Here is a 25,008-nt window from a genome sequence, read left to right as displayed (position 1 = left end):
GTGAATGAAATAATTACTGGAGATTAATCGGAAAACAGTCAAACTCCTATGTATAAAAAAATGCCGTTCGCGCTCGTATTACGTATTGAGACAGATAAGTCTCTGCTCAAATATGCATCTTTTTTTTAAATAAAAATAATTAAAAAATTAAACAAACAAGTGGAGCACTGAAAAAAATATTTGCCAATAGCTGGATATAATTAATTTTTTATTAGTATACCTCACTTTTGCCTGCAAGCAATTGAAATCTCTAAAATACACATTTTATTCAATTCCATATTGTGCAAAAAAATGAAATTAAATAAATAAAATGCTCTAAGTTGACCACAAAGATTACAGTAGTCATAAATTGACAAATCATGGTTTTACAAATTTGGGAGGACGTTCAAACACTTAATTCATGGATATCAATTTAAAGGTTAAAGCTAATTCAAACATTAACCAGCTGCTGATGTAGTTTTATTGTAAGTCTTGTCAATATTTTGGCCTATATACGTTAAAGCTCATGCGGAAAAGCAGCGGAAGTACAGTATCAGCAACATCCCACTAAACAACGAATCAGATTTACTTTAAATCCCTAAGCGTTATATGGTTTAGTTTCAACTCTTATTAATGATACTAATTATTTTGTAAAGTAATTCATAATCGCCTCAAACTATTTGACAGAGGCTGGGTAAGCAGGTCAGGTGTAAACAATTAAAAACTAAAATCATGAATCTGAATACTTGTCTAAATCAATAAGTAAGCGTTTTCTGAAGACATAAGTAGTATTTCTGAATACACATCACTCAGTTTATGTTTCTGAATAAACATCATAATATTTCTGAGTATAAAACGATGCATAAATCCCTAATATATTGAAATGCGTAAAAAGACAAGCCAGTCATAAATGAAAGTAACAAAAAACAAAACAAAGAAAAATGACTAATCTATAAAAGTAACAAGTATGCTTTAAGTGATTTTCGCAGAAATTATCATCTCTAAATTAGTAAATACTAAAACATGCTCAATACCTACGCGTTTGGGGGTTCGAGGGGAGCTCGGAAAAGTAAAAATCTCATTCGGAAATATAAACAGGTAGCTCATGTGCATAGAACAGTTAGTTAAAATTTGTATTCATGTTTTATTTCTTTCAGCTGCGAATTATAGCTTTAGGTTGCAGAATTACTGTCGCCGATGAATGCACAAAACGACATGGCCTTTGATTTGCTCACAACAAAGGTGACGTCAATTGATATTCGATGGGGCTATATGACAAAGGGATTTTTTATCCTCATGTCCAGAAGGGGGGGGGGGGTTGGGGCACTACACAATACAGGGTACTTTTTGTGCAACCTATGTAAAAATGGGAAACAAGTTCCTCTATATAGGTCTGAAAAGGGGCGCATCATAAATTTACTTCTTGTCACTATTTTGCTGGATTATGATGAGCAATTTGTTGGGAGTAAGATTGATAATATATAGTGGCGCAAAACCATTATGACATTTTATATAAAAAGAAACTTGTGTTAAAGATGGGCCTATGTGGAGCAAATCGTTTTTTTTTCTAAATTCAGTTTGCACGTGACAGTTTGCAGATTATCAAATTTGCATCGAGTCAGTTAATTTCTCCAGGTTATTAGAACATAAATGAACACACAAAAAACCAGTAATCTAACTCAATAGAAATTTAAAGGAACCAGTTCCAATTTCCATCGAATAGCGGTAATATAAGATAATAACATTTTCTTGGTTATTAAAACGTATAACATGACTTATACAAGATAAACAATATACAATTTCTTTAAAATATGGCCTATATATACTAGTAAAATAATTAACATGCTTCATTCTTATTAAACTCTCTGAAAATACCATAATTCACATATAATTATTGAAATATTAAGTAATTCATAATCCCTAAGACTTTGGCTACGGATTTTCAATATTTCTTTTTAAACACATTACAAAGTTTACTCATACTACGAATTGAGAGAGAGTTAAAATAAATTTAGACATGTATCTACAAAGATCTTTAGCAAAACTTACATTACACAGCAAAAACTGTGGTGTTAACCGGTGTACATAGAGGACCACACCAGTTATTTTACACCAGTGTTAAATTGGTGGTGTTAGTTTTACACCTATAGGTGTTATTACAACACCTATGGTTGTTACGTTGACACTCTTGGTGTTATGTTCAATCTCTAGGGTGTTATTTTAACACCTCAGGATGTTGTCCTCTATTAACACCAATTTGTGTCAGTTTTAACACCACAATTTTTACAGTGTAACCTTACTTTACGAATACAATACTGAAACATATAACATTAATATAATGTAGTTTTACATAAAAAGTGTAGCAACTCCACATCGCATAAAACAATTTTTAGTCCATTCACCTTTGCAAATCGCTTGAAACATTCTTGGATATACTGTTTTTTCATATTTGGAGTTCTAACGTTACTTTCATCTTGGATATATATTCTGGAATAGCATCTGTGGACACATATACATGTGGATTATTTTATTCGTTCTTTGGTGCCATAGTAAAACTTTCGTTTGTTATTCATCGCGGACAAGATAACACAAGTTTAATTTTCATTGGATTTGTGCAATAACTTAAGATCATCCACGAGTTAAAAAGAGCCAGCTCGAAGTTTTTTGCGTCGCGATCCGGTATAGTGTTCTCAAAGACTCCTTTGTTCAGTTAATAGCTGTTGCATATTAAATTTTTGATCCGAATTTCAGTGGAGTTTTGACTTTTGTGGACACATTGAGAATAGAATTGAAGCATGAGGCACCTGTGTCGGTGAGTAGACCAAGTAGAGAATTAATTTTACACCATAGAACACACAATAATGATAATCAATATCATACATAAATTTCATCACATTTCGGAGAAATCAAGTTCGTTCAATTATTGAAAACCCAAAGTAATACACTTAATGTAGCAATTTAGACATGATAGACGAAAACTAGATTAATCAACTTTTTTTTGGGGGGGGGGGCATACAACACTGAGAATATTTGAAATAAATTTGAATGAATATAATGGCGCTGCTTAAACAAACCATATACATGTATACAATAGGAAATATTATCATTAAACACAGCGTTTCAAGATTAATACCTCAGTCACATTTGCTCTACTGCGGCCGGGTCTTTTTCATTCAAACCACCTATATGTAGCTGGTACACAAATGTTAACGACTGAGATATTAGTCAGGTATTGTCCGGGGTATTGTCAGGCATGTGTAATAGAAATGGGGAGCTTCAATGCAACGATCGATTATATCATGTGAAATATGCTAGGTTATGAGAGACATTCCGGAGTATGATTGTAATATCACAAAAATCATAATATCAATATTGACTCCAAATTATCGTGTACATCAGTACTAGTAATATCTGCAGACCGAGATGAGCCATGCTAACAGCTATCCCTAGTTGGCATCTTTTCTGTGACCGAATCCAACTGCATAAAAGAAGAGAAAAAAGTATAGATTCACCTTTCATATAAACTGTGTAATTCTTTATTCACACATTGTAATAAGAAAGTCGGCCCTTTATCATTATCCCGCTCGTGTTTACAATGATCTTTGGAAAGCGGACTTTTTATGACAATTTTCATCTAAAAAAATGCTGCCAACTATTGAATCTAACACTACTGACAATGTTTTACTCTTAATTATAATCAATACAGGTGCTGGGAACTTTCTGCCGCTTTGGAAAGCGGGCTTTTTAATCAATGACGATTTTTATCATCTAGCAAATGTTGCCAACTTTTTAATTAAACACTGATGATGTTTGACTTTTTTAAATAATGTGCTGGGAAATTTCTGCCATCATGCTCTTGTAGAACGAAACTCGTTTAACTTGGAATTACTACCAAAATTAATAATTATAAAGTAACACATGCAAGTGTCATAAAAAGCTACCACAGCACTCATCTCACCTAAATTGATTATTTTGCACAAATAATAATGAATGCGAATTTGCTACTAAAACGACTTACTAGAGAGCCTGCATCATTAGCTGTGAAGTCGTACAGCTTTTTAAGGGTTGCTACTCGACTGAACAGACCAGAAAAATCCTGTGAGATGGAATGGACACAATTTTTTTAATGCTTACACAAGGATGAAAGCACATATAGCGTACATTCTTTTGGAATATTAGTAGAAAAATAGTCAATTTGAAAGTTAAAAATATATATTTTTTTGACACATGAATTATTTCTATGGAAATATATAGAATGTATATCTCTATTGTACTTCCTCATCTATACTCGAGAATTAATAACAAGTAGCAAAATATTGATTTAACAGATTTCGGTAATTTCAGATTTCAGTAAACAGAATGATATCTAAAATAAGGAAGTAAATTTGTCATTTTCATTGTAATTTATTTTTATTGCCATGTTTATCATTGTCAGTTATTTAATCTCCTTAGCATTCTCCTTATAATTAATACAATCATTGTTACTAATATTGTTACTTTTATCGAATGGTTATTTTCCCTAATTACCGATTTAACCTGAATATAGCATCGTATAGAACTCGTGTTTGTTATAAAATTAATAGTCGATAACTCTGCGTGTTTTCTTTACATAAACCAAAACAACATTGGGATACGAAAATTTGACTTCATTTCTAGTTCTTCTTTCGATAGCGGAGTAACCATTTTCGTGTTTGCAAAGTCATTTTCCATTTTAGTTTCAGTATTAGGGATTATTAGAGAACACTAATAAATGTAAAATTACATTTGCGATGGTTTGGAATTCCTCTTGGAGTTCTTCTGCCGTTGGTGGCGTCAGTCCTTTAATGCTGTCATAGTAATCGCCAATGGTAGCGATGTATCCAGGTAGATCCTTGTAGAACAGAACTCGATTGAGTGCAGAATCCTGAAAAAAATCAAAATCAAATAGTGATATAACTTAACAACAATAAGACTTGATTTGATCTGCTCACCTGATCCTCATCGGAAGAGCAATCCAGAAAGAGGGAGAATAGGCTTACTTTTGTCCTAGATTTGAATTAGTCGTTTACTTAGTAGTCAGGTCCAGATTTGAAAAAAAGTAGACTGCCTTAGGCAAATTGTGTTAATGCTGAATTGAGAAGTGTTTTAGCATAATTTGAGGGCGCTGAGTCCAAATATGCTGTTTGCCAACCTTGATTTTGATGTTAAAATCCTCAAATTGGCAAAAACAATATGGCCGCCATTCTACACCATTTTTGCTCTATTTTGAACCCCAAAATTTGTAACAAAAATGATTGTCAACTGTTTTTTGGTATTATTTGATTTTAGGAATAACATACTAAAAATCTACCAAAATCCGCATCCGGGAAAGTGGTTATTTTCAAGATGGCGTCTAAGATGGCCGCCATTCACTGAAAATTAACATAACCGACTCTTTATCTACCGTAGACATCTTTTCCGGTGCATACATGTTTTCAATGGTGTAGGGGGTAAAAGGAAAGAGTGAACGTAAGTACTCCAGGGTACCTGAAAATCCAAAATTGCTTAAAAATGGCTGCCATGGCCTAAAAATTCACAATTCATCTATTACATATTTTGGTGTCTTTTATTTGGCTTTTATTCCTTGGTGATTCCAAGGGTCAAGTAGTAAACTAGGACAGTCAACGGTCTACTATGTCCAAAAATCCAAGATGGCTTTCAAAATTGGAGTCTTAAGGACGTTCCACAGTTATGTTTGTGCGCATCATGATCTGCGCATATTTTACACTCTGCGCGCTGACGTCACAATGGATGAACTGGTGATTAATCAGCTGTACTGTGAGCTGATTTTTCTCCTTATCTTTACTAACTGCAGATCCGATGTGTTATTTTATGAAGCTAATAAACTAGAATTATTCCATGGACCATTTTTGTTATTCCTCTACAATTTCAAAATAGTTTCTCTGAAGTGCCGCAAAGTATCATGAATATGACCCCGAGTTTGAATAAATGGAAAAGTGGTTCGGAATTTTTCCTCACATAATTATATACAAAGCTTTTGGCGCGTTTTCGGGTGTTTTAAGAAGCAAATTTGATTTGATTTATTGTTTTCTTCTGCATCCATAACATTCGTATAATACATTTTTCATAACATAATAAACATAATATGCTAGCATTTTTGGCATGAATCATAAATAAAGAGTATTAAAAAGATAATTTCAGACAAAAATGATTAACTATATGATATTCACAATTTGCAGGAGAAGGATTGTCATCATAAGCAGATTGCTTGAAAAATGACAATTTTCTCTAATAAGAGTGCTGATAGTTTGAAAACAAGCACATTAACCCATATTTTTTAATGTTTGCACCTCTTAGGTATACCTTCCTTTACAACTTTGCAAAGTTTGTGAAAATGACATGGGTTTTGACTAAAGTGCAGCATTTGTTTTACTTCTCAAGTTTGTTATTGAAATTTGAAATTTTTGAGGTTGAGTATCTTTCCCGCAATTTCTAAGAACTGAGAGTGTTGTTAAACTTCAATGAGCAAACAATTGACAGCAATATAAATCAATTATCAATCTTACGGATACAATTATTAATCATATTGCAAAATTTGATGAAATCTTTATAGATTTTGACTGATTTATAGAGCTTTAAACTCATTGTTGTGATCTCGTGAGGTCTAAAAATGCCAAATTCTCTTTTGGATGCGCAATTATTAAGAACATCATCCATTTTGGGTTAACTTTGAAGCTCTATAGCAAAAAATCAAGCACATGGACCCATGTAAATTTTTGTATATTTGAAATATTCAGGTGCTAAAGTATCTATGTGCAAAGTATAATGAAAATGACATGGATTTTCAATGTTTGGGAGCAAGACTACGGAACCATTTGCATTTTAGACGGTATTAACAGACTTTTGTTTGTTTTCGGCGCATTTTGTGCTGTTTCAAGCCAACCCGCAATGCTTTGGACACTAATAATTTGAAAATGAGCACATGGACCCTATAGTTTAAATATCTTAACTTCTTCAGAATATATTCCTCTACAAATCTAGAGAGTATGATGAAAATGACATGGATTTTGAATGTTTAGGAGCAGAACTACGGAACCATTCGTATTTTAGACATTTTGGATGGTATTATCTGACTTTTACTTGTTTTCGGCGCATTTTGGGCTGTTTCAAGCCAACTCGCAACAGTTTAGACACTGATAGTTTAAAAACGAGCACATGGACCCCATATTTTTAATATTCTGATGTCTTTAGAATATATTCCTCTACAAATCTAGAGAGTATGATGAAAATGACATGGATTTTGAATGTTAGGGAGCAAAACTACGGAACCATTTGCATTTTAGAGGGTATAGACTTCTGCACGTTTTCGGCGCATTTTAGGTGCATTTCAATATTTTCAAGCCAACTCGCAACAATTTGGACACTGATAGGCTAAAAACGAGCACATAGACCCCATATTTTTGATATTTTAATGCCTTTAGAATATATTCCTCTACAAATCTAGAGAGTATGATGAAAATGACATGGATTTTGAGTGTTTGGGAGCAAAACTACGGAACCATTCGCATTTTAGATGGTATTATTAGAATTTGCACGTTTTCGGCGCATTTTAGGTGGATTTCAATTCTTTTAAGTCAACTCGCAACACTTTTGACACTGATAGTTTAAAAACGAGCACATGGACCCCATGTTTTTAATATTTTAACGTCATCGGAATATATTTCTCTGCAAATCTAGAGAGTATGATGAGAATGACATGGATTTTGAATGTTTAGGAGCAGAACTACGGAACCATTCGTATTTTAGACATTTTGGATGGTATTATCTGACTTTTACTTGTTTTCGGCGCATTTTGGGCTGTTTAAGCCAACTCGCAACAGTTTAGACACTGATAGTTTAAAAACGAGCACATGGACCCCATATTTTTAATATTCTGATGTCTTTAGAATATATTCCTCTACAAATCTAGAGAGTATGATGAAAATGACATGGATTTTGAATGTTAGGGAGCAAAACTACGGAACCATTTGCATTTTAGAGGGTATAGACTTCTGCACGTTTTCGGCGCATTTTAGGTGCATTTCAATATTTTCAAGCCAACTCGCAACAATTTGGACACTGATAGTTCAAAAACGAGCACATAGACCCCATATTTTTGATATTTTAATGCCTTTAGAATATATTCCTCTACAAATCTAGAGAGTATGATGAAAATGACATGGATTTTGAGTGTTTGGGAGCAAAACTACGGAACCATTCGCATTTTAGACGGTATTATTAGACTTTGCACGTTTTGGGCGCATTTTAGGTGGATTTCAATTCTTTTAAGTCAACTCGCAACACTTTGGACACTGATAGTTTAAAAACGAGCACATGGACCCCATTATTTAATATTTTAACGTCATCGGAATATATTTCTCTGCAAATCTAGAGAGTATGATGAAAATGACATGGATTTTGAATGTTTAGGAGCAGAACTACGGAACCATTCGTATTTTAGACATTTTGGATGGTATTATCCGACTTTTACTTGTTTTCGGCGCATTTTGGGCTGTTTCAAGCCAACTCGCAACAGTTTAGACACTGATAGTTTAAAAACGAGCACATGGACCCCATATTTTTAATATTCTGATGTCTTTAGAATATATTCCTCTACAAATCTAGAGAGTATGATGAAAATGACATGGATTTTGAATGTTAGGGAGCAAAACTACGGAACCATTTGCATTTTAGAGGGTATAGACTTCTGCACGTTTTCGGCGCATTTTAGGTGCATTTCAATATTTTCAAGCCAACTCGCAACAATTTGGACACTGATAGTTTAAAAACGAGCACATAGACCCCATATTTTTGATATTTTAATGCCTTTAGAATATATTCCTCTACAAATCTAGAGAGTATGATGAAAATGACATGGATTTTGAGTGTTTGGGAGCAAAACTACGGAACCATTCGCATTTTAGACGGTATTATTAGACTTTGCACGTTTTGGGCGCATTTTAGGTGGATTTCAATTCTTTTAAGTCAACTCGCAACAATTTGGACACTGATAGTTTAAAAACGAGCACATGGACCCCATGTTTTTAATATTTTAACGTCATCGGAATATATTTCTCTGCAAATCTAGAGAGTATGATTAAAATGACATGGATTTTGAATGTTTAGGAGCAGAACTACGGAATCATTCGTATTTTAGACATTTCGGACGGTATTATAAGACTTGTGCTTGTTTTCGGCGCATTTTGGGCTGTTTCAAGCCAACTCGCAACAGTTTAGACACTGATAGTTTAAAAACAAGCACATATACCCCATATTTTTAATATTCTAATGTCTTAAGAATATATTCCTCTACAAATCTAGAGAGTATGATGAAAATGACATGGATTTTAAATGTTAGGGAGCAAAACTACGGAACCATTTGCATTTTAGAGGGTATAGACTTCTGCACGTTTTCGGCGCATTTTAGGTGCATTTCAATATTTTCAAGCCAACTCGCAACAATTTGGACACTGATAGTTTAAAACCGAGCACATAAACCCCATATTTTTGATATTTTAATGTCTTCAGAATATATTCTTCTACAAATCTAGAGAGTATGATGAAAATGACATGGATTTTGAGTGTTTGGGAGCAAAACTACGGAACCATTCGCATTTTAGACGATATTATTAGACTTTTGCACGTTTTGGGCGCATTTTCGGCGATTTCGATGCCAACTCGCATCACTATGGACACTCATAGTTAAAAAACGAGCACATGGACCCCATATTTTTAACTTCCCTACACCTTCGATATGCATTCCTCTACAAATTAGCAGAATTTGATGAAAATGACATGGATTTTGAAAAAAGTGCAGCTTACAAAATACTTTTTAAATTTTTGAGTAGATTCACGTCTTTGAAGATTTGCTTTTTCCGAGTTTTTGCACCATTCTTGCCAAATGAGGGCGCTGCTGACTCCAGATAGATATAGTTTTACCAATTAAAAGGCTTTCTCTTACTTTGGTATACACTTTGTTATATATCTTGAAAATTTGATGAAGTTTGATGCGATATCCGCTGAGTGAAGATGATTTAAACTCATTTGGGGAATTCGTGAGGTCTAAGAGAGGCAAAATTCTCTGAAATTGCGCAAGATTGCATATCATTCAAATACGGCGACTTTGAAGACCCGTAGAAAAAAAATAAGCACATGAACCTATATTATTTTTTGCATTTTCATAATGCATAAATACCAGAGTAACTCTTTGCAAAATTTGGTGAAAATGACATGGACTTCATTTTAACTGTGGAACGTCCTTAAATAGCTAAATGCTATCTAAACAAAAACTATAAAACCCAATATAGTTTGTTTAATAACCGCCTGGAGAATGTGATTTTTAGTATAACCCATGGTTTAAAGGGTCCAGTATTACATTGGGACAAGTTACAAGGGCAGTGAGTGGTTCCAGAATGTAAAAAAATCCAAAATGGCTTCCAAAATGGAGTTTAAAATGGCTGTTATTACCCAAAAAACTAACATAGTTTGTTTAATATCAGCCTGGGGTATATGGTTTTGATGTTTAACCCATGGTTTAAAGGGTCAATTAATAAATTAGGACAAGTTACAAGGACATTCCATAGAGCCATAGCTCCATGGACATTCAGAGGTCCAGCATGTCCAAGAATCCAAAAGGCTTCAAAAATTAGTGTTTAAAATGGCTATTGTTACCTATAAACTGACATAGTCTGCTTAAAATTCGCCTGGGGTATATTGATTGTGTTGTCTAACCCTTGGTTTAAAGGCTCAAGTAATACATTAGGATAAGTAACAAGGGCAATCAATGGTCTTGTATGTCTAAAATCCAAGATTGCGTCCAATAAAGGAGTCTAAAATGGCTTCTGATATTTTTAAATTGTCATAATCCATCTGGAAAATATGATTTTGGTGTGTACACGATGGTTTTAAGGGTTAAATTATACTTTAGGATTAGTTACAATGGTATGAAGCTGTCCATTTTACCTATTATTCAAAGATGGCTTTGAAAAACGATTCTAAAAAGACTTCCATTACTCTAACATAGTCATAATTACGTGAACAAATCTACACTATTGTGGTTTGAAGGCTAAAATACTAAACCGGGACAAATAACAAAAATGGTCAGTTTTCCTTATCGTCGTAAAAAGTCCAAAACGACTTCTAAAATTGCGTAAAAAATAATGCTTTCCCCCAATCATGAAACCATAGAATAGTCCAGAGCACTAAAATCTTATGTCTTGAAATACTTATCAGTGAATTATGGTACTTTTTAGGTGAAAGTGTACCTCATTTCTTAAAGTTTGTTTTCGGATGTTTACTTATTGTTGCACCATCATCTAATTATGTCCCTTACTCTTGGAAAACATATATTTATGAGCCTTAAAAACCTAGCAAAGACACCAAATTAGCGGCGCTAGATGGGATATGAAGTATTGCCATTTTTGTTTCAATGGTGGCCAATTCTAATGCAATTTTTGAGCGTTCTTCATTTTTTTACATAATGGACAACAGCGTATCCCTGTAATTCACCTTTCACCTTTATTTCAAAAAGTCTTCACCTATAGTAAAGAAATAAAGATAATAAGAAAGACACAGTTATGTATCTAGGTAGATAATATATGCAATTTGTAGCCAAATTTTTAACAAATAGCAACCATTTTTAAGCCATCATGATTTTTGTTGTCAAACTGCACCACTGATTATACTTGAAAATTTTCTAATGCAATTTTCCCCCTGGGAACCATGATTTGTTATATGTTTTATTTTTTTCTCGGTAGACCCCAAAGTTATTTCTACCAGGTGGATATTGCATGAATTTAAACCATTTCAAAGTTACAACGTCCATTATAGACGCCATTTTGGGAAGGTCTCTGACACACTCACTGACTATCATGTAAACATTTCCTAATTTTTTATTTTGCCTTGTAAACTTTTGATGATTGTGATGATTTTTCTTAATTTTGGGAGGTGATGTTACGACGACTGCGGTTATGGACACTGTGTTGGATTTCCAGGTACCCTGTACGACCTTTTGTAACTGCAACCTGTCTCAATAGACTTTGTTTAACCCCAAGTTTCATGAAATAGACATCTATACCCTAAAAGTTATGACATTTCAAAAACTTAACCTCGGTTAAGATTTGAGGTTGACTTCGCCGCCGCCACGGTCATCACCGCCGTCGGAAAAGCGACGTCCATGTTTCGCTTTTGCTATGCAAGCGAGGAAAAATTAAGGTTAAGGATATCACTATGTAATTATGCCAGCATTGTCCCCAAGTTATCAAACTATGGACCGTATTATTCATCAATCAGCAGTTGCGAATCATGGCAGCCATCTTAGAATCAAAGATGGCTGACGAATCAGTTGGATGCATTGTGTTTGCAACCCAGGCTATCAAAAATAAGGCATAGACCCCAGTTTCTGAAATATCATCACCCATACAAATCGTTGGATATGGAAAAATGCATTAAAAATGCCGCCATTGTGTTTTTTGCCGATTTGAGGATGAAAACGTCGGAATCAAGTTTGGCAAACAGCATTTTTGGATTCAGCACCCCTGACTTACCTTGAAACAATCGATAAATCAGCATTAACACAAAATGCCTAAAGCACTTCTTCTGAGCACATATTTTAAAATCTGGACCTGACTATAGTAGAATTTTAGCTGTTTAGTACTGGAGCAGCACGTTTGGTAATGTTCAAATGAACGGTGGAGAAGAGCCTCTTCGAAATAATAAAGATATTGAAGGAAATTCGAGTTCATTCCATTTGAAACAATGACATCATTGACTTTCTATTATTATTCCTTACAATCTAATAATCAAATTAACTAATTCACATCACTTCCAAGTTATTTAGACTTATTTTTCTTGACGCCGAATGTCTTTCCATGCTCTGTTTATTTTCATCCAATTTTATGCAATCGGCGCCCGAAACTTCAGTTTGAGTATCAATACCTTCTCCTCTTTTCTAAGTACTGACCTTGGTATTTTCAGATCGGATCTTCTTGCATGCATTGTCCAGCATGTTAGCCAGGACCGATACACTCTGATCAGCAGACCTTGACTGGCGCATGTCGAAGACGTAAGATGGGTGGGTCAAAGTGGTCATCCAGTAGTGCAGTGGTAGACTGGAATTAACATGAAATACATGTACATTGTGATCATGTATTTTATACTGGCGTAGAACGTTACTTTAACAGTTCTCTGAATGGTGTTTCTAACTGGTCAATTCTATAAAACACAAAATTGCATAGCTAATAGCTGACGTATAATAAAACATGCAGCCTGTATTTTAACATACATGAATAGTATTGCAGCAGCTAGCAGAAATATCAAAGCTAAGAATTAAAACTACCGTCACCCTCTGGTTCAATGCAATTACTCCTATAGTAGTCTTCTAATGGATTATTTTTAGCTGCCTTGTTATGTAGAACAAGACACAGTGAAATGTCAGGGATATTTTTTTCCTAGTTTCTGACGTCTTTTCTCAAACACAAATGGATGGGTATAAAATGAACATACCCTCTATGACTTGTATAAAGCTTCGTCAAATAAGAGGCACCCCATGATGAAAATTGCAATAGAACATTAACAACAATTATTTGTCCTGTGAGCGATTATGTGACCAAAGGAGTGCGTTCGCGAGATCCTTTAAACACCGTCATAATCCTGATTACCTGCTGCTCTTCCAAACTTCTGCAATCTCCTCTGGCTTCTCGTCGCAGTACTTGTCCGCCATCTTATCAAAGAAGTCAAAGAGATGCTTGATGGTGCGTGGTGTTTCAGCCGGCTTCTTGAAGACGCATGTCAGGAATCCGTCAAGGCGCGGTTGGATTGTTTTCTGCTCAATAAATGTTATATAATAATAACAATAATGATAATAATACAAAATAAAAATAATAATAACAATAATGATAATAATGATACAATAATAATAATAATAACAACTCTTATTTACCAAGGGTAGCCACTTTCAGCTGTCAGCTGTTCTTCCAGTGGCCCCTGCATAACATAATATGTTAGTTATTAAACTTCCCCATTCTCATACGTCGAGCTTCAGACAAGTAGGCAGAAGGTCCCACGTTTAAAGTCTTTGGTATATGACTCGGCCGGGGATCGACCCCCCCCCCGTTCATGAGGTGGGCGCTCTACCACTGAGCCACCACATGGCACTATGTTAGAGTTCATTTGGGCCAATATGTTTTCGTTGTGCCGTATAAAGGTAGTCCTATATCATTGACTATTGGTCGGTTAATACCAATGCCACTCTCACAGCTTTCAATACTTTAATCTATGATTTCAGAATGGTACATGTACACTTTATACAATGTGAAATGAGGACGGCGCAATATGTTTTTGGAAAATGGAGTAGTAAATGATTATTGCTAACCTTGGTGACAAGCAAACGAGGCGCTAGGAATTCACGATCAAGTTTAGTCTTGGATTTACTGCTGATGTCCGTAGGAACTTGGTTCTCAGGAACCTATAATGTAAATAATCAAAGACAATTATTTTTTTTTCGTATTTTCTCTGAGAGAGTCCTTATACCAATGTATACAGTACATGCGAAAGTGTCATTGGCGAAAAGGGGGAAGGTACGTATAACGGATCATTAAGAGTTATCTTAATACTTATAAAAACATATTCCTTACTAAGTGGATGAGACTTTGTCCGCTGGCATCCATCGTACGGACTCGTACGTAGTCTCTGCTGGGAATATCATCGGTTCCTGTTTCCTCAAGATCTTGGTGAAACAATAAAGGAGATTGGCGCTTAATAATACAATTTTGAGAAATGCACGTGGTGAATGTGTAATATTTATACTAGATAGCTAAATAAGCAAACAGTTGACTTCTCGATGGATTTAAATGAAAGTTTTCGTCGGTTTGTCCACCTAATAAAATTGCACTTTGCAATTGAATAATGACTGAATGATTGATCTCTTTATTCATTTTTAACCTCAATCTGAAAAAAAGAAAGACATCGAGAAAGTTATATAGCGGAGTCTGCGATGTTGTCTCAGATGGCCAAACCCCATGTTTTTATCGCCATTTTTCTTTTATATTTGACATAACCCTTTGACATAAATTATATAGACAATTTTCATTGATTTTTGTTCCCTTGTAGCCCCTTGGACCAATATCTTACATTGTTGGAAGAGTTGCACCCCTGGGGTCACAGGCTCGTATACCCCTGTGTCATTCGTGGATGACTTGGTAATAAGGGCTACTCTGCTACTGTCTGGAACCTGCAAAAATTGATAATATCAAAGGAACGATTAATTTTCATGATACTATGAAGAGGAAAATGAAGAATATACATATAAGAACGATAACAATTAAGCCTACTACAGAAACTGAATGACCATTCGTAATTATAATGAAATGAGAGAAACATACCTACATTTCAAATACATTCCATGTAATTAGGAATATCTCGTATCACAAAAATTGATTTGCTTCAACCACAACCAACGATAAATCCTTAATGATATTTGTTTTAAGGCCATACACATTTTTAAAAGGAAGTGATTGCTGTTTTTTGTGTGTGTTGTCAAGCCGATAGATCGATAATTTAGTGCTCTAATACAAGCCTGTAACTATTACAAAACATCGACAGAATAATTAGAACACATTGTGGAGATTATTTATACGACAATTTCTCGGGGGGGGGGGGGGGGCACTTAAATTAACTAGTGTATACCATGCGTAAAAACACGTGAAAAGGATGTATTTTTCAAGAAAGCTAGACACGTTACGTCCTTAACGTAATAAGGGTGTCAAAACACTAAATAATGAAAAATGGTATTTATTTCACTAGGAAAGCTACGTGTTTAGGGTCAAATTTGCGAGGGTATACAAAAGACTAAACTGTTTTATAAAGGATGTACTTTTTGCCCAACAGTCAACACTACGTGTTTAGAGTCCGATTTACGCGAGGTGTGGGAGGTGAGGCCGTATTTGGTACAGGTAAAATCGACGTCCGTGACAATTAAAATATTGCTGTAGGCCTACTTGTTTTGGGGTTCAACTCGAGGAATACTTGCCAATGGTATCGTATTGTTTCCAATACTTGTTAAGGGTAGGGCTTGTTACAACCGATAATGTCGCATCAACGCATAATGTCGCACCAACGCATAATGTCGCAGATTGCGACATTATACCAAGAGCATCCGACGCATAATGTCGCAGTCAACGCATAATGTCGTAGTTTTTCTAACGCATAACGTCACATGTCGCAACGCATAATGTCGCAGCAAGTTGTTAACGCATAACGTCACATGTCGCAACGCATAATGTCGCAGTGGTATTTTCATTAGGAATCGAGCTAAAGATAAGATATAAAATATGAGTTCACTAAGTATTTTGATACACGAGAAAGAGAATTAAGTGATCTGGAAATCAGGATTACTCTTTGTATGGATATTTATCGGTTTATTGCCATTTCGTCTACTGCCTTTTCCCCACTATCGCATGGTCTGATACATTTTGTCTACCATTAGTTAGTCAACTATCAACAAAGTCCAATAACCATTTCGTCTAATTACTATCTCGTCTAATAGCCAGTTGGTATAATAGCCGTTTTGTTAATTATCATTTAGTCTAATTGTATTTTTTTCAATTGGTCCAATTTCAACTTTGTCCAATACCAGTATATACGTCTATTACCTTTTGGCCTAATAGCCAATTGGTCTAATAACCACTTGATCTACTCTCATTTCATTCATGTTCCATTTGGTCTAACTTAAGTTGGTTGACTATCACTTTGTCGAAACCCATTCCGGCAAACAATCATTTGGTATCGTTGCCATGGTCCAATCACCAATAGGTAAAATTTCCGGTATTTTTTTGGTTTACTGACGGATGGTCTATTATCACTAAGTCTAATCATCGGATTGGCTAACAACATTCGTGATAAACCCACTTAGTCCTATTCTCTTTTGGTCTAATGACCACTTGGTCTTATTCCCAGTTGGACTAATTGCCACTTGGTCTAATTTTCATTTGGTCTAATTGCCATTTGGTCTAATAACAGTTCGTCTAACAGTTGGATGGTCTAATACTAGTTGGTCTAATACCAGTTGGTCTAATCCTCACTTGGTCCATTATTCATTTGGTCTATATTCAGTTGGTCTAATGTGCAGTTGGTCTTATTTCCATTTCGGCCAATTTTCACTTGATCTAATTTTCAGATAGTCTAACATTCATTTCGTCTACATGCAACTTGGTCTAATATAATAAAGTTTGCATGGTACCTTGTTTTCATTTTTCTGGTGAAATTTTTAAAGTTACTTTCCGCACGCCGGCTTCGAATCTTCACCCGTGGGCCCCTCGATATTTGAGTACATTTAGAGTGACTATATTTCCATCCCCAATTTTTAAAAAATATGAGGATTTTCAAATGCCTATGGAGATGAATGCTTCATATTCCTGTCCAAAAAGGGGTAAATTAAAGCACTTTTTCAAGAGCTATGCATGAAAATCCTGAAGTGGATGTGGATGAGAGTGTGAAGCGCGACCGAACATTTTAGCCTATATAGTACATGTTGTTTTTTACCTTCGCGCTCTCATCCACATCCACTTCAGGATTTTCATGCATAGCGCTCGAAAAAAGTGCTTAAATTTACCCCATTTTGGACTGGAATATGAAGCATTCATCTCCACAGGCTTTTGAAAATCCTCATATTTTTAAAAATTGGGGATGGAAATATAGTCACTCTAAATGTACTCAAATATCAAGGGGCACACGGGTGAAGATTCGAAGCCGGCGCACGGATAGTAACTTTAAAAATTTCACCAGAAAAATTAAAACAAGTTACCATGCAAACTTTACATATTAGACCAAGTGGCATGTAAACGAAATGAATGTTAGACTATCTGGAAGTTAGATCAAGTGGAAATTGGCCAAAATGGAAATAAGACGAACTGCACATTAGATCAACTGAATATAGACCAAATGAATAATGGACCAAGTGAGGATTAGACCAACTGAAATTAGACCAACTAGTATTAGACCATCCGACTATAAGACGAACTGGTATTGGACCAAATGCAATTAGACCAAGTGACATTAAAATACATTAGACGAAATGGCAATTAGACCAAGTGGAAATTAGTCCAACTGGGAATAAGACCAAGTGGCTATTAGATCAAGTGGTCATTAGACCAATTGGCTATTGGACCAAGTGGTCATTTGACCAAAAGAGAAAAGGACTAAGTGGGTTTATCACGAATGTTGTTAGCCAATCTGATGATTAGACTTAGTGATAATAGACCATCCGTCAGTAAACCGAAAAAAATACCGGAAATTGGACCTATTGGTAATTGGACCATGGCAATGATACTAAATGATTGTTTGCCGGAATGGATTTCGACAAAGTGATAGTCAACCAACTTAAGTTAGACCAAATAGAACATGAATGAAATGATATTGGACAAAGTGGAAATTGGACAATTGAAAAAATACAATTAGACTAAATGATAATTGACGAAACGGCTATTAGACCAACTGGCTATTAGACGAGATGGTAATTAGACGAAATGGTTATTGGACTTTGTTGATAGTTGACTAACCAATGGTAGACGAAATGATATCAGACCATGCGATAGTGGGAAAAAGGCAGTAGACGAAATGGCAATAAACCGATAAATATCCATACAAAGAGTAATCCTGATTTCCAGATCACTTAATTCTCTTTCTCGTGTATCAAAATACTTAGTGAACTCATATTTTATATCTTATCTTTAGCTCGATTCCTAATGAAAATACCACTGCGACATTATGCGTTGCGACATGTGACGTTATGCGTTAACAACTTGCTGCGACATTATGCGTTGCGACATGTGACGTTATGCGTTAGAAAAACTACGACATTGTGCGTTGACTGCGACATTATGCGTCGGATGCTCTTGGCATAATGTCGCAATTTGCGACATTATGCGTTGGTGCGACATTATGCGTTGATGCGACATTATCGGTTGTAACAGGGCTTGTTACAACCGATAATGTCGCAGCAACGCATAATGTCGCACCAACGCATAATGTCGCAGATTGCGACATTATGCCAAGAGCATCCGACGCATAATGTCGCAGTCGACGCATAATGTCGTAGTTTTTCTAACGCATAACGTCACATGTCGCAACGCATAATGTCGCAGCGGTATTTTCTTAAGGACTCAAGTTACAGATAAGATATAAGATATGTTTTTACTAAGTATTTTGAGACACGAGAAAGAGAATGAAGTGATTTGGAAATCAGGATTACTCTTTGTATGGATATTTATCGGTTTATTGCCATTTCATCTACTGCCCTTTTCCCACTATCGCATGGTCTGATCATTTCGTCTACCATTAGCTAGTCAACTATCAACAAAGTCCAATAACCATTTCGTCTAATTACCATCTTGTCTAAATAGCCAGTTGGTCTAATAGCCGTTTTGTTTATTATCATTTAGTCTAATTGTATTTTTTTCAATTGGTCCAATATCATTACGTCTACTACCTTTTGGCCTAATAGCCAATTGGTCTAATAACCTCTTGGTGTACTCTCATTTTGTCTATGTTCCATTTGGTCTAACTTCAGTTGGTTCGCTATCATTTTATCTAAACCCATTTCGGCTAACAATTGGTATCGTTGCCATGGGTCCAATCACCAATAGGTCAAATCACCGGTTCTACATAGGACAATTACCCCCGGACAATAACCTTCCGAATGAATACCCCCTGGACAATTACCCCCAGGACAATTACCCCGAGGACAATTACCACTTGGAACAATTACCCTCCCCCGGCGACAATAACCCCCTATACAAAGGGAGTGCACAGAGTCATGCGACGGCCGTACGTTTGACGTAAGAAGTACTCAAGGCATTCTTGAGTATCTTGGAATCAAACGAACGCAGTAAGAAAGCGGTAAAAAGTGAGCTCCATCTGCAAATCTTAACGAAACCCAGAATTCTATCATTTATGTCATGGTAGCACAATATCATTCGTTTTGGAAATCTTCGCAGTGGCGTAGCTACGGGGGGGGGGGGGGCAGGGGGCACGTGCCCCCCCCCCCCTGAAAAAAAATGGCGGAGCCAAAAAAGGGAGAAATAAAGAGAAAAGAAGGGGAAAGATAGAAAAAAGAGGAGTGAATAAAATAAGGTGAGGAGAAGACTTTGTTTTTATGTCACTACAGTATATGGAATTTTCAGTCACGCTTCGCGCTCGCATTGCCTGTTCGATGAGATTCATATCTTGCTCAATATGAGCTGATATAGAGCTTAAAATGTAAAGTTGTGAAGTCAATATAAAAATATAATTCAGCTCGGATATTGAGCTTTCTCTATTTCTTCATTTAAAAATCGATTTTTTTTTTCAAGAGCTTTTTACAATGTCCGTTTTTGTCTAAATATTAATGTTTTCAGCTCACACTGCGCGGTCGCATTATTTTATTTGCGAAGTTCCTATTGTTTAGTATAATTACGTATAGGCCTACTTCTTTACAAATTCTCACAAACCGTCCTTAAAATGCCCCTTAAACGAATTCTATATGCTTAACACTATCATGATTGCCAATTTGTATGGAAAAACACTGTATTTTTACAATTTACCTATTTTTGTACTTAATTTCCTTCTTTAACATTTATTAATTGCTTTCAATCTAAAATAATACACACATAAACAACTTGTAATTTTACCATTAAGGGCTTTAATGGTAAAATTACAAGGTGTTCTTGTGTGTATTATCTTTGCATAATTTTTTTTACTTATAAAGCCACATCTTAATCTGGAATGTGCACCAATTGTTTCATAATTCCTTGCTTCTTGTTAGTTAAATTTTTTTGAAATAACAGGTTTATATGTCCTACTTCTCAGTGTTAGTGTTGATGGTTGCGTTATCGACTTACAATGGGTCACGCTTGATTCTAACATCGATGCCGGAGAGAAGGGGGGGGGGGGATTTTCCGGGGGTAATTTTCCTGGGGTATATGTCCTCAGAGGTAATTGTTTTCTAATTGTCCGGGGTAATTGTCCTCGGGGGTAATTGTCCTCAGGGGGATATTATCCGGTGGTAATTGTCCTCGGGGGGTAATTTTCAGGGGGTAGTTGTCCGGAAGGTGATTGTCCGGGAGGTAATTGTCCTAGAACCGGTGATTGGACCCATGATAGTGGTGGTAGCGAACAAACTGAAGTTTGACCACATGGAACATTGACGAAATGAGAGTACACCAAGTGGTTATTAGACCAATTGGCTATTAGACCAAAAGGTAGTAGACGTAATGATATTGGACAAAGTGGTTAATGGACCAATTGAAAAAAATACAATTAGACTAAATGATAATAAACAAAACGGCTATTAGACCAACTGGCTATTAGACGGGATGGTAATTAGACAAAATGTTTATTGGACTATGTTGATAGTTGACTAACTAATAGTAGACGAAATGATATCAGACCATGCGATAGTGGGGGAAAAAGACAGTAGACGAAATGGCAATAAACATATATATATCCATACAAAGAGTTATCCTCTTTCTCGTGTCTCAAAATACTTAGTGAAAGCATATTTTATATCTTATCTGTAGCTCGAGTCCTGAAGAAAATACCGCTGTGACATTATGCGTTGCGACATGTGACGTTATGCGTTGACAATTTGCTGCGACATTATGCGTTGCGACATGTGACGTTATGCGTTAGAAAAACTACGACATTATGCGTTGACTGCGACATTATGCGTCGGAAGCTCTTGGCATAATGTCGCAATCTGCGACGTCATGCGTTGTTGCGACATTATGCGTTGCTGCGACATTATCGGTTGTAACAGGGCTTACACGCCAATACTAGTTAAAGGGTGCATATTCAGAATATGAAAAATACTTGTATAGGGTGCTTTTCGAGATCCCATGTTCGCGCATGGTATCCACTCGTCAAAGTGCCCCCCCCCCCTCCCGGTACAGAGTATAAAGGTAATCTGCGCCTTTTTTCCTCCAACAGATTCGCACTTCTGGACGAAATAGTGACCCACCCTAGACGGGAATTGCTTGCAGCGTTCATGCTTGATGCGAGGGTAGCGGTAAGTGGTAACATTTGTATTTTTTGGTAATACTACACAAAACTATCGTATTTATATCATGTTATTTTACCAACTTACCGCATATGTCTTGATGGTATTGATGTAACATGCGCCTTTGGAATTCTCAACAAGTTTGTTAAATTCATCTTGATCTTTCAAGACCCTCTCTTCCCCACCAGGATGGTACCACACTGACAACAGAGTAAAGGAAGAATATAATTGTCAATTGTATGCAAACCACAATTTACTTCATCTTCTTGATAAATGCCAATACAACATCAAAACATTTACGGAAACCGCATAGCCGATCAACGCGCGCACTTGCTTTCATTTTTAACCTCAATTTATGTATGTATTTAAAGGTGTACGATCCGCGGCGACGTTGGACGGTTTTGTACATACATAGATCTACCTAGTTAGCATGCAGCTGTCAATTATCAGCCAGTCACGCGCACACATGCACAGTACACATACCAGGGGACGCGGAACGGTTTTCAAAGGGGGGGGGGGGGCTGAGCAAAACGTGTGTGGGGGGGGGGCTGACGATGCAAAAAATCACAATCATACAATCATATGGTTATTTTGACGTTTTTGTACACCATTTTGAAAATTAAAGTGTGTGTGTGTGGGGGGGGGGGGGCTCCCCCGGCTTTTGCTGCCCCTGCATACGATGTGTTGATTTTGGAAACATCGGCTATGGCCCACACATTTGCTGATGTCACTTCACAAATGAGAAGGATGAGGAGCCAGCCAGCCATAAACTTCGAACATCAGCTGAAACGTACGATTGAGCATTTGGAATATGACTTCAGCGTTCGCGTCGTATATGCGTTGCTTGCATCGTCCGCACACCTGCGCGCTCCGAATCTTGGGATCGTGCACAAGTTCTTCAATACTCACGGAGATCCATCTCGTGAGCCCTGTTTTGCTGTACGATGTGGCTGTTTCTGTACGCAGCGTCCAGTATCTTCTGTTTGACTTGGGTCATGCAATCAACATCAAGAACCTTGACGTAGTACAAGTGTCTTTTGTCTCTGCCAACTACCGATAGAGTCTGTAAGAAATGAGAATTGGAGAAATTGCTGCAACCATTGACCCCTTTAAAATCTTAGTTTATTTTGGTATAGTTGATATTGAGTCCATGAAACATGTTTTTGACAGAATCCATTATCGGATACATGTTCAAACCTATTAATCTCTGTCAACCTCAGTTCTTCAAGTTATTAGTTTTCATTGTAACAATTAAGGTCTACATACTCTCTTCGTTTTGAAGCTGCTTCTTCCTATGCGTTTGTAAAATCCAGAAAACAAACCCTAAACTTTTGTCATCTCTTGCCCCCCCCCCCCCTTGTCTCTGGAACAAACTCCTTCCATAACTCCAAAACCTCTCTTCTCTTGACCTCTTCAAAAACATTTTAAAACACACCATGAATCTTCACCTTGTTATGCCATTAACATCGCTTTGTATCCTCTGGAAAAAGCGCTCAATAAATACAATTATTATCATTGTTATCAATATAGTTATTGCTCAATCAAATAACAGACCTCGGACCTAGCAATACCCCCCATCAGAAAAGAAAAATGAATACACTAAAATAACGTCTTAAGTTCCCAACTTTAAATTTCACTGTCACGACACCAGACAATAGTTGTCGTCTTTAATGTTTACATATTAACTTGGTCATGGTCCTTCACACATGCGTACAATGAAACATAAATGTTATTCTCGATCATAACTCTTTGCACGGCACATGAATGGGAATAAAAGTAAAATACCACTTCGTTGAATTCCACTTCTTCTTCCAAGAGGCATTCAAAGTTCAATGAGAAGACAGACTGTCCTGTAGTGATATCAATTGGTCCTTTCTCAACCTGTATCTTGATGGACTGGTAAAGCAAGTAAAGAGGTTCGGCCGCATGACGCTGTTTGGAAAATTAAATGATTGGGGTAATTTGATCATTAGTTCGATTACATAAAATGTTCCTGATTATGTAGGTTTATATAAATTATGTAGCGATAACATAAGGGGGGAGGGGGAGATATCTAAAAAATTACAGAGTGTGGAATATAAAAGTGAATCAAGGGCGTAAACTGGGAAGGTGCACGTGCGCTCTCCCGCTTGGGCAGAGGAGATCCGAAAGCAGAACGAAATTTGTACCCCTTCTGCTTTCGACAGCTGATTTTCCAAACATTAATTACACCTCCCCAAGATGTGCACCCCATACCATTTTAGTTCCACCTCCCCATGCTCAAACCACCCTACGCTCTTATGAATAAACTCTAAACAGTTGCAGCTCTTCTGGGCGTTACGTTAACTGGGCGTTGTGGCGTGCGCCTGTAATCCAAGCTGTGGGGAAGTTACAAATTGATGCGGAGGTTCGAGCCCTGGTCACGTCTTTCGGATGGTGACGTTAAAGGTCGGTCCCAGACGTAAATAATCATATCTGATTGATACACGTCTGACAAAAACTCAAATACACACACACACACACACACTCTTCGATATAATATCTTTGGAAAATTGCGGGGCAGAACAGCGTGTGCGATGTGGTCTTGGAGATGCAAGTAATGGATGTACCAAGCATTCATCACATCAACATGGATAATTGTTTAATGCAAGTCCTTTCACGAAACGCCCCCTGGTTTAGTTAAACCCGGCTATCAGAATACCAAAATAATTAAACTACACTAAGACCAGAGGTGAGGTTTAGAGGTTTAGATAAACCAGGGTTAACTTTAGACTAGGGTTAAATTAAACCTGCTATCAAAATACAGGCCAATAGGTTTTTAATTATCACTGAAAAGAAAAGATTAGATATGAAATTAATAAATGCTTAAAGGGAAAAAAATAAAAGAAACAAAGACATGTTCTTTGTGTACTCGATATCTTTCTTCTGTGTAAAGATATCGCCTACATTTCTTTTACATACAGATAGCAATTCAGTGAGGAAGTATTAGTTTTTATCACATG

The 25,008-nt window shown here is 36.3% G+C and overlaps 1 protein-coding gene across 1 annotated transcript in view; it reads right to left on the bottom strand.

The window, feature by feature from the left end:
• Positions 1 to 226: 226 nt before the first annotated feature.
• The window catches only part of LOC129280186 (plexin-A2-like), a 62,764-nt gene continuing 37,982 nt past the window's right edge, over positions 227 to 25,008 (bottom strand). Inside the window, exons 27-37 of the mRNA XM_064112417.1 lie at positions 23,813 to 23,959; positions 22,937 to 23,090; positions 22,115 to 22,227; positions 15,127 to 15,226; positions 14,631 to 14,722; positions 14,369 to 14,461; positions 13,656 to 13,819; positions 12,959 to 13,106; positions 4,742 to 4,882; positions 3,998 to 4,075; positions 227 to 3,457 (exon numbers count right to left, since the gene is read on the bottom strand). Coding sequence (XP_063968487.1) covers positions 3,413 to 3,457; positions 3,998 to 4,075; positions 4,742 to 4,882; positions 12,959 to 13,106; positions 13,656 to 13,819; positions 14,369 to 14,461; positions 14,631 to 14,722; positions 15,127 to 15,226; positions 22,115 to 22,227; positions 22,937 to 23,090; positions 23,813 to 23,959 — 1,275 coding nt within the window. The 3' untranslated portion in view covers positions 227 to 3,412. The remainder of the gene's footprint in view (positions 3,458 to 3,997; positions 4,076 to 4,741; positions 4,883 to 12,958; positions 13,107 to 13,655; positions 13,820 to 14,368; positions 14,462 to 14,630; positions 14,723 to 15,126; positions 15,227 to 22,114; positions 22,228 to 22,936; positions 23,091 to 23,812; positions 23,960 to 25,008) is intronic.

The sequence above is a fragment of the Lytechinus pictus genome, chromosome 17 (genome assembly GCF_037042905.1).
Source record: "Lytechinus pictus isolate F3 Inbred chromosome 17, Lp3.0, whole genome shotgun sequence".
Classification (NCBI taxonomy): Eukaryota; Metazoa; Echinodermata; class Echinoidea; order Temnopleuroida; family Toxopneustidae; genus Lytechinus; species Lytechinus pictus.
The sequence above is the reverse complement of the archived record's forward strand: the minus strand, read 5'-3'. Positions and strand labels throughout refer to the sequence as shown.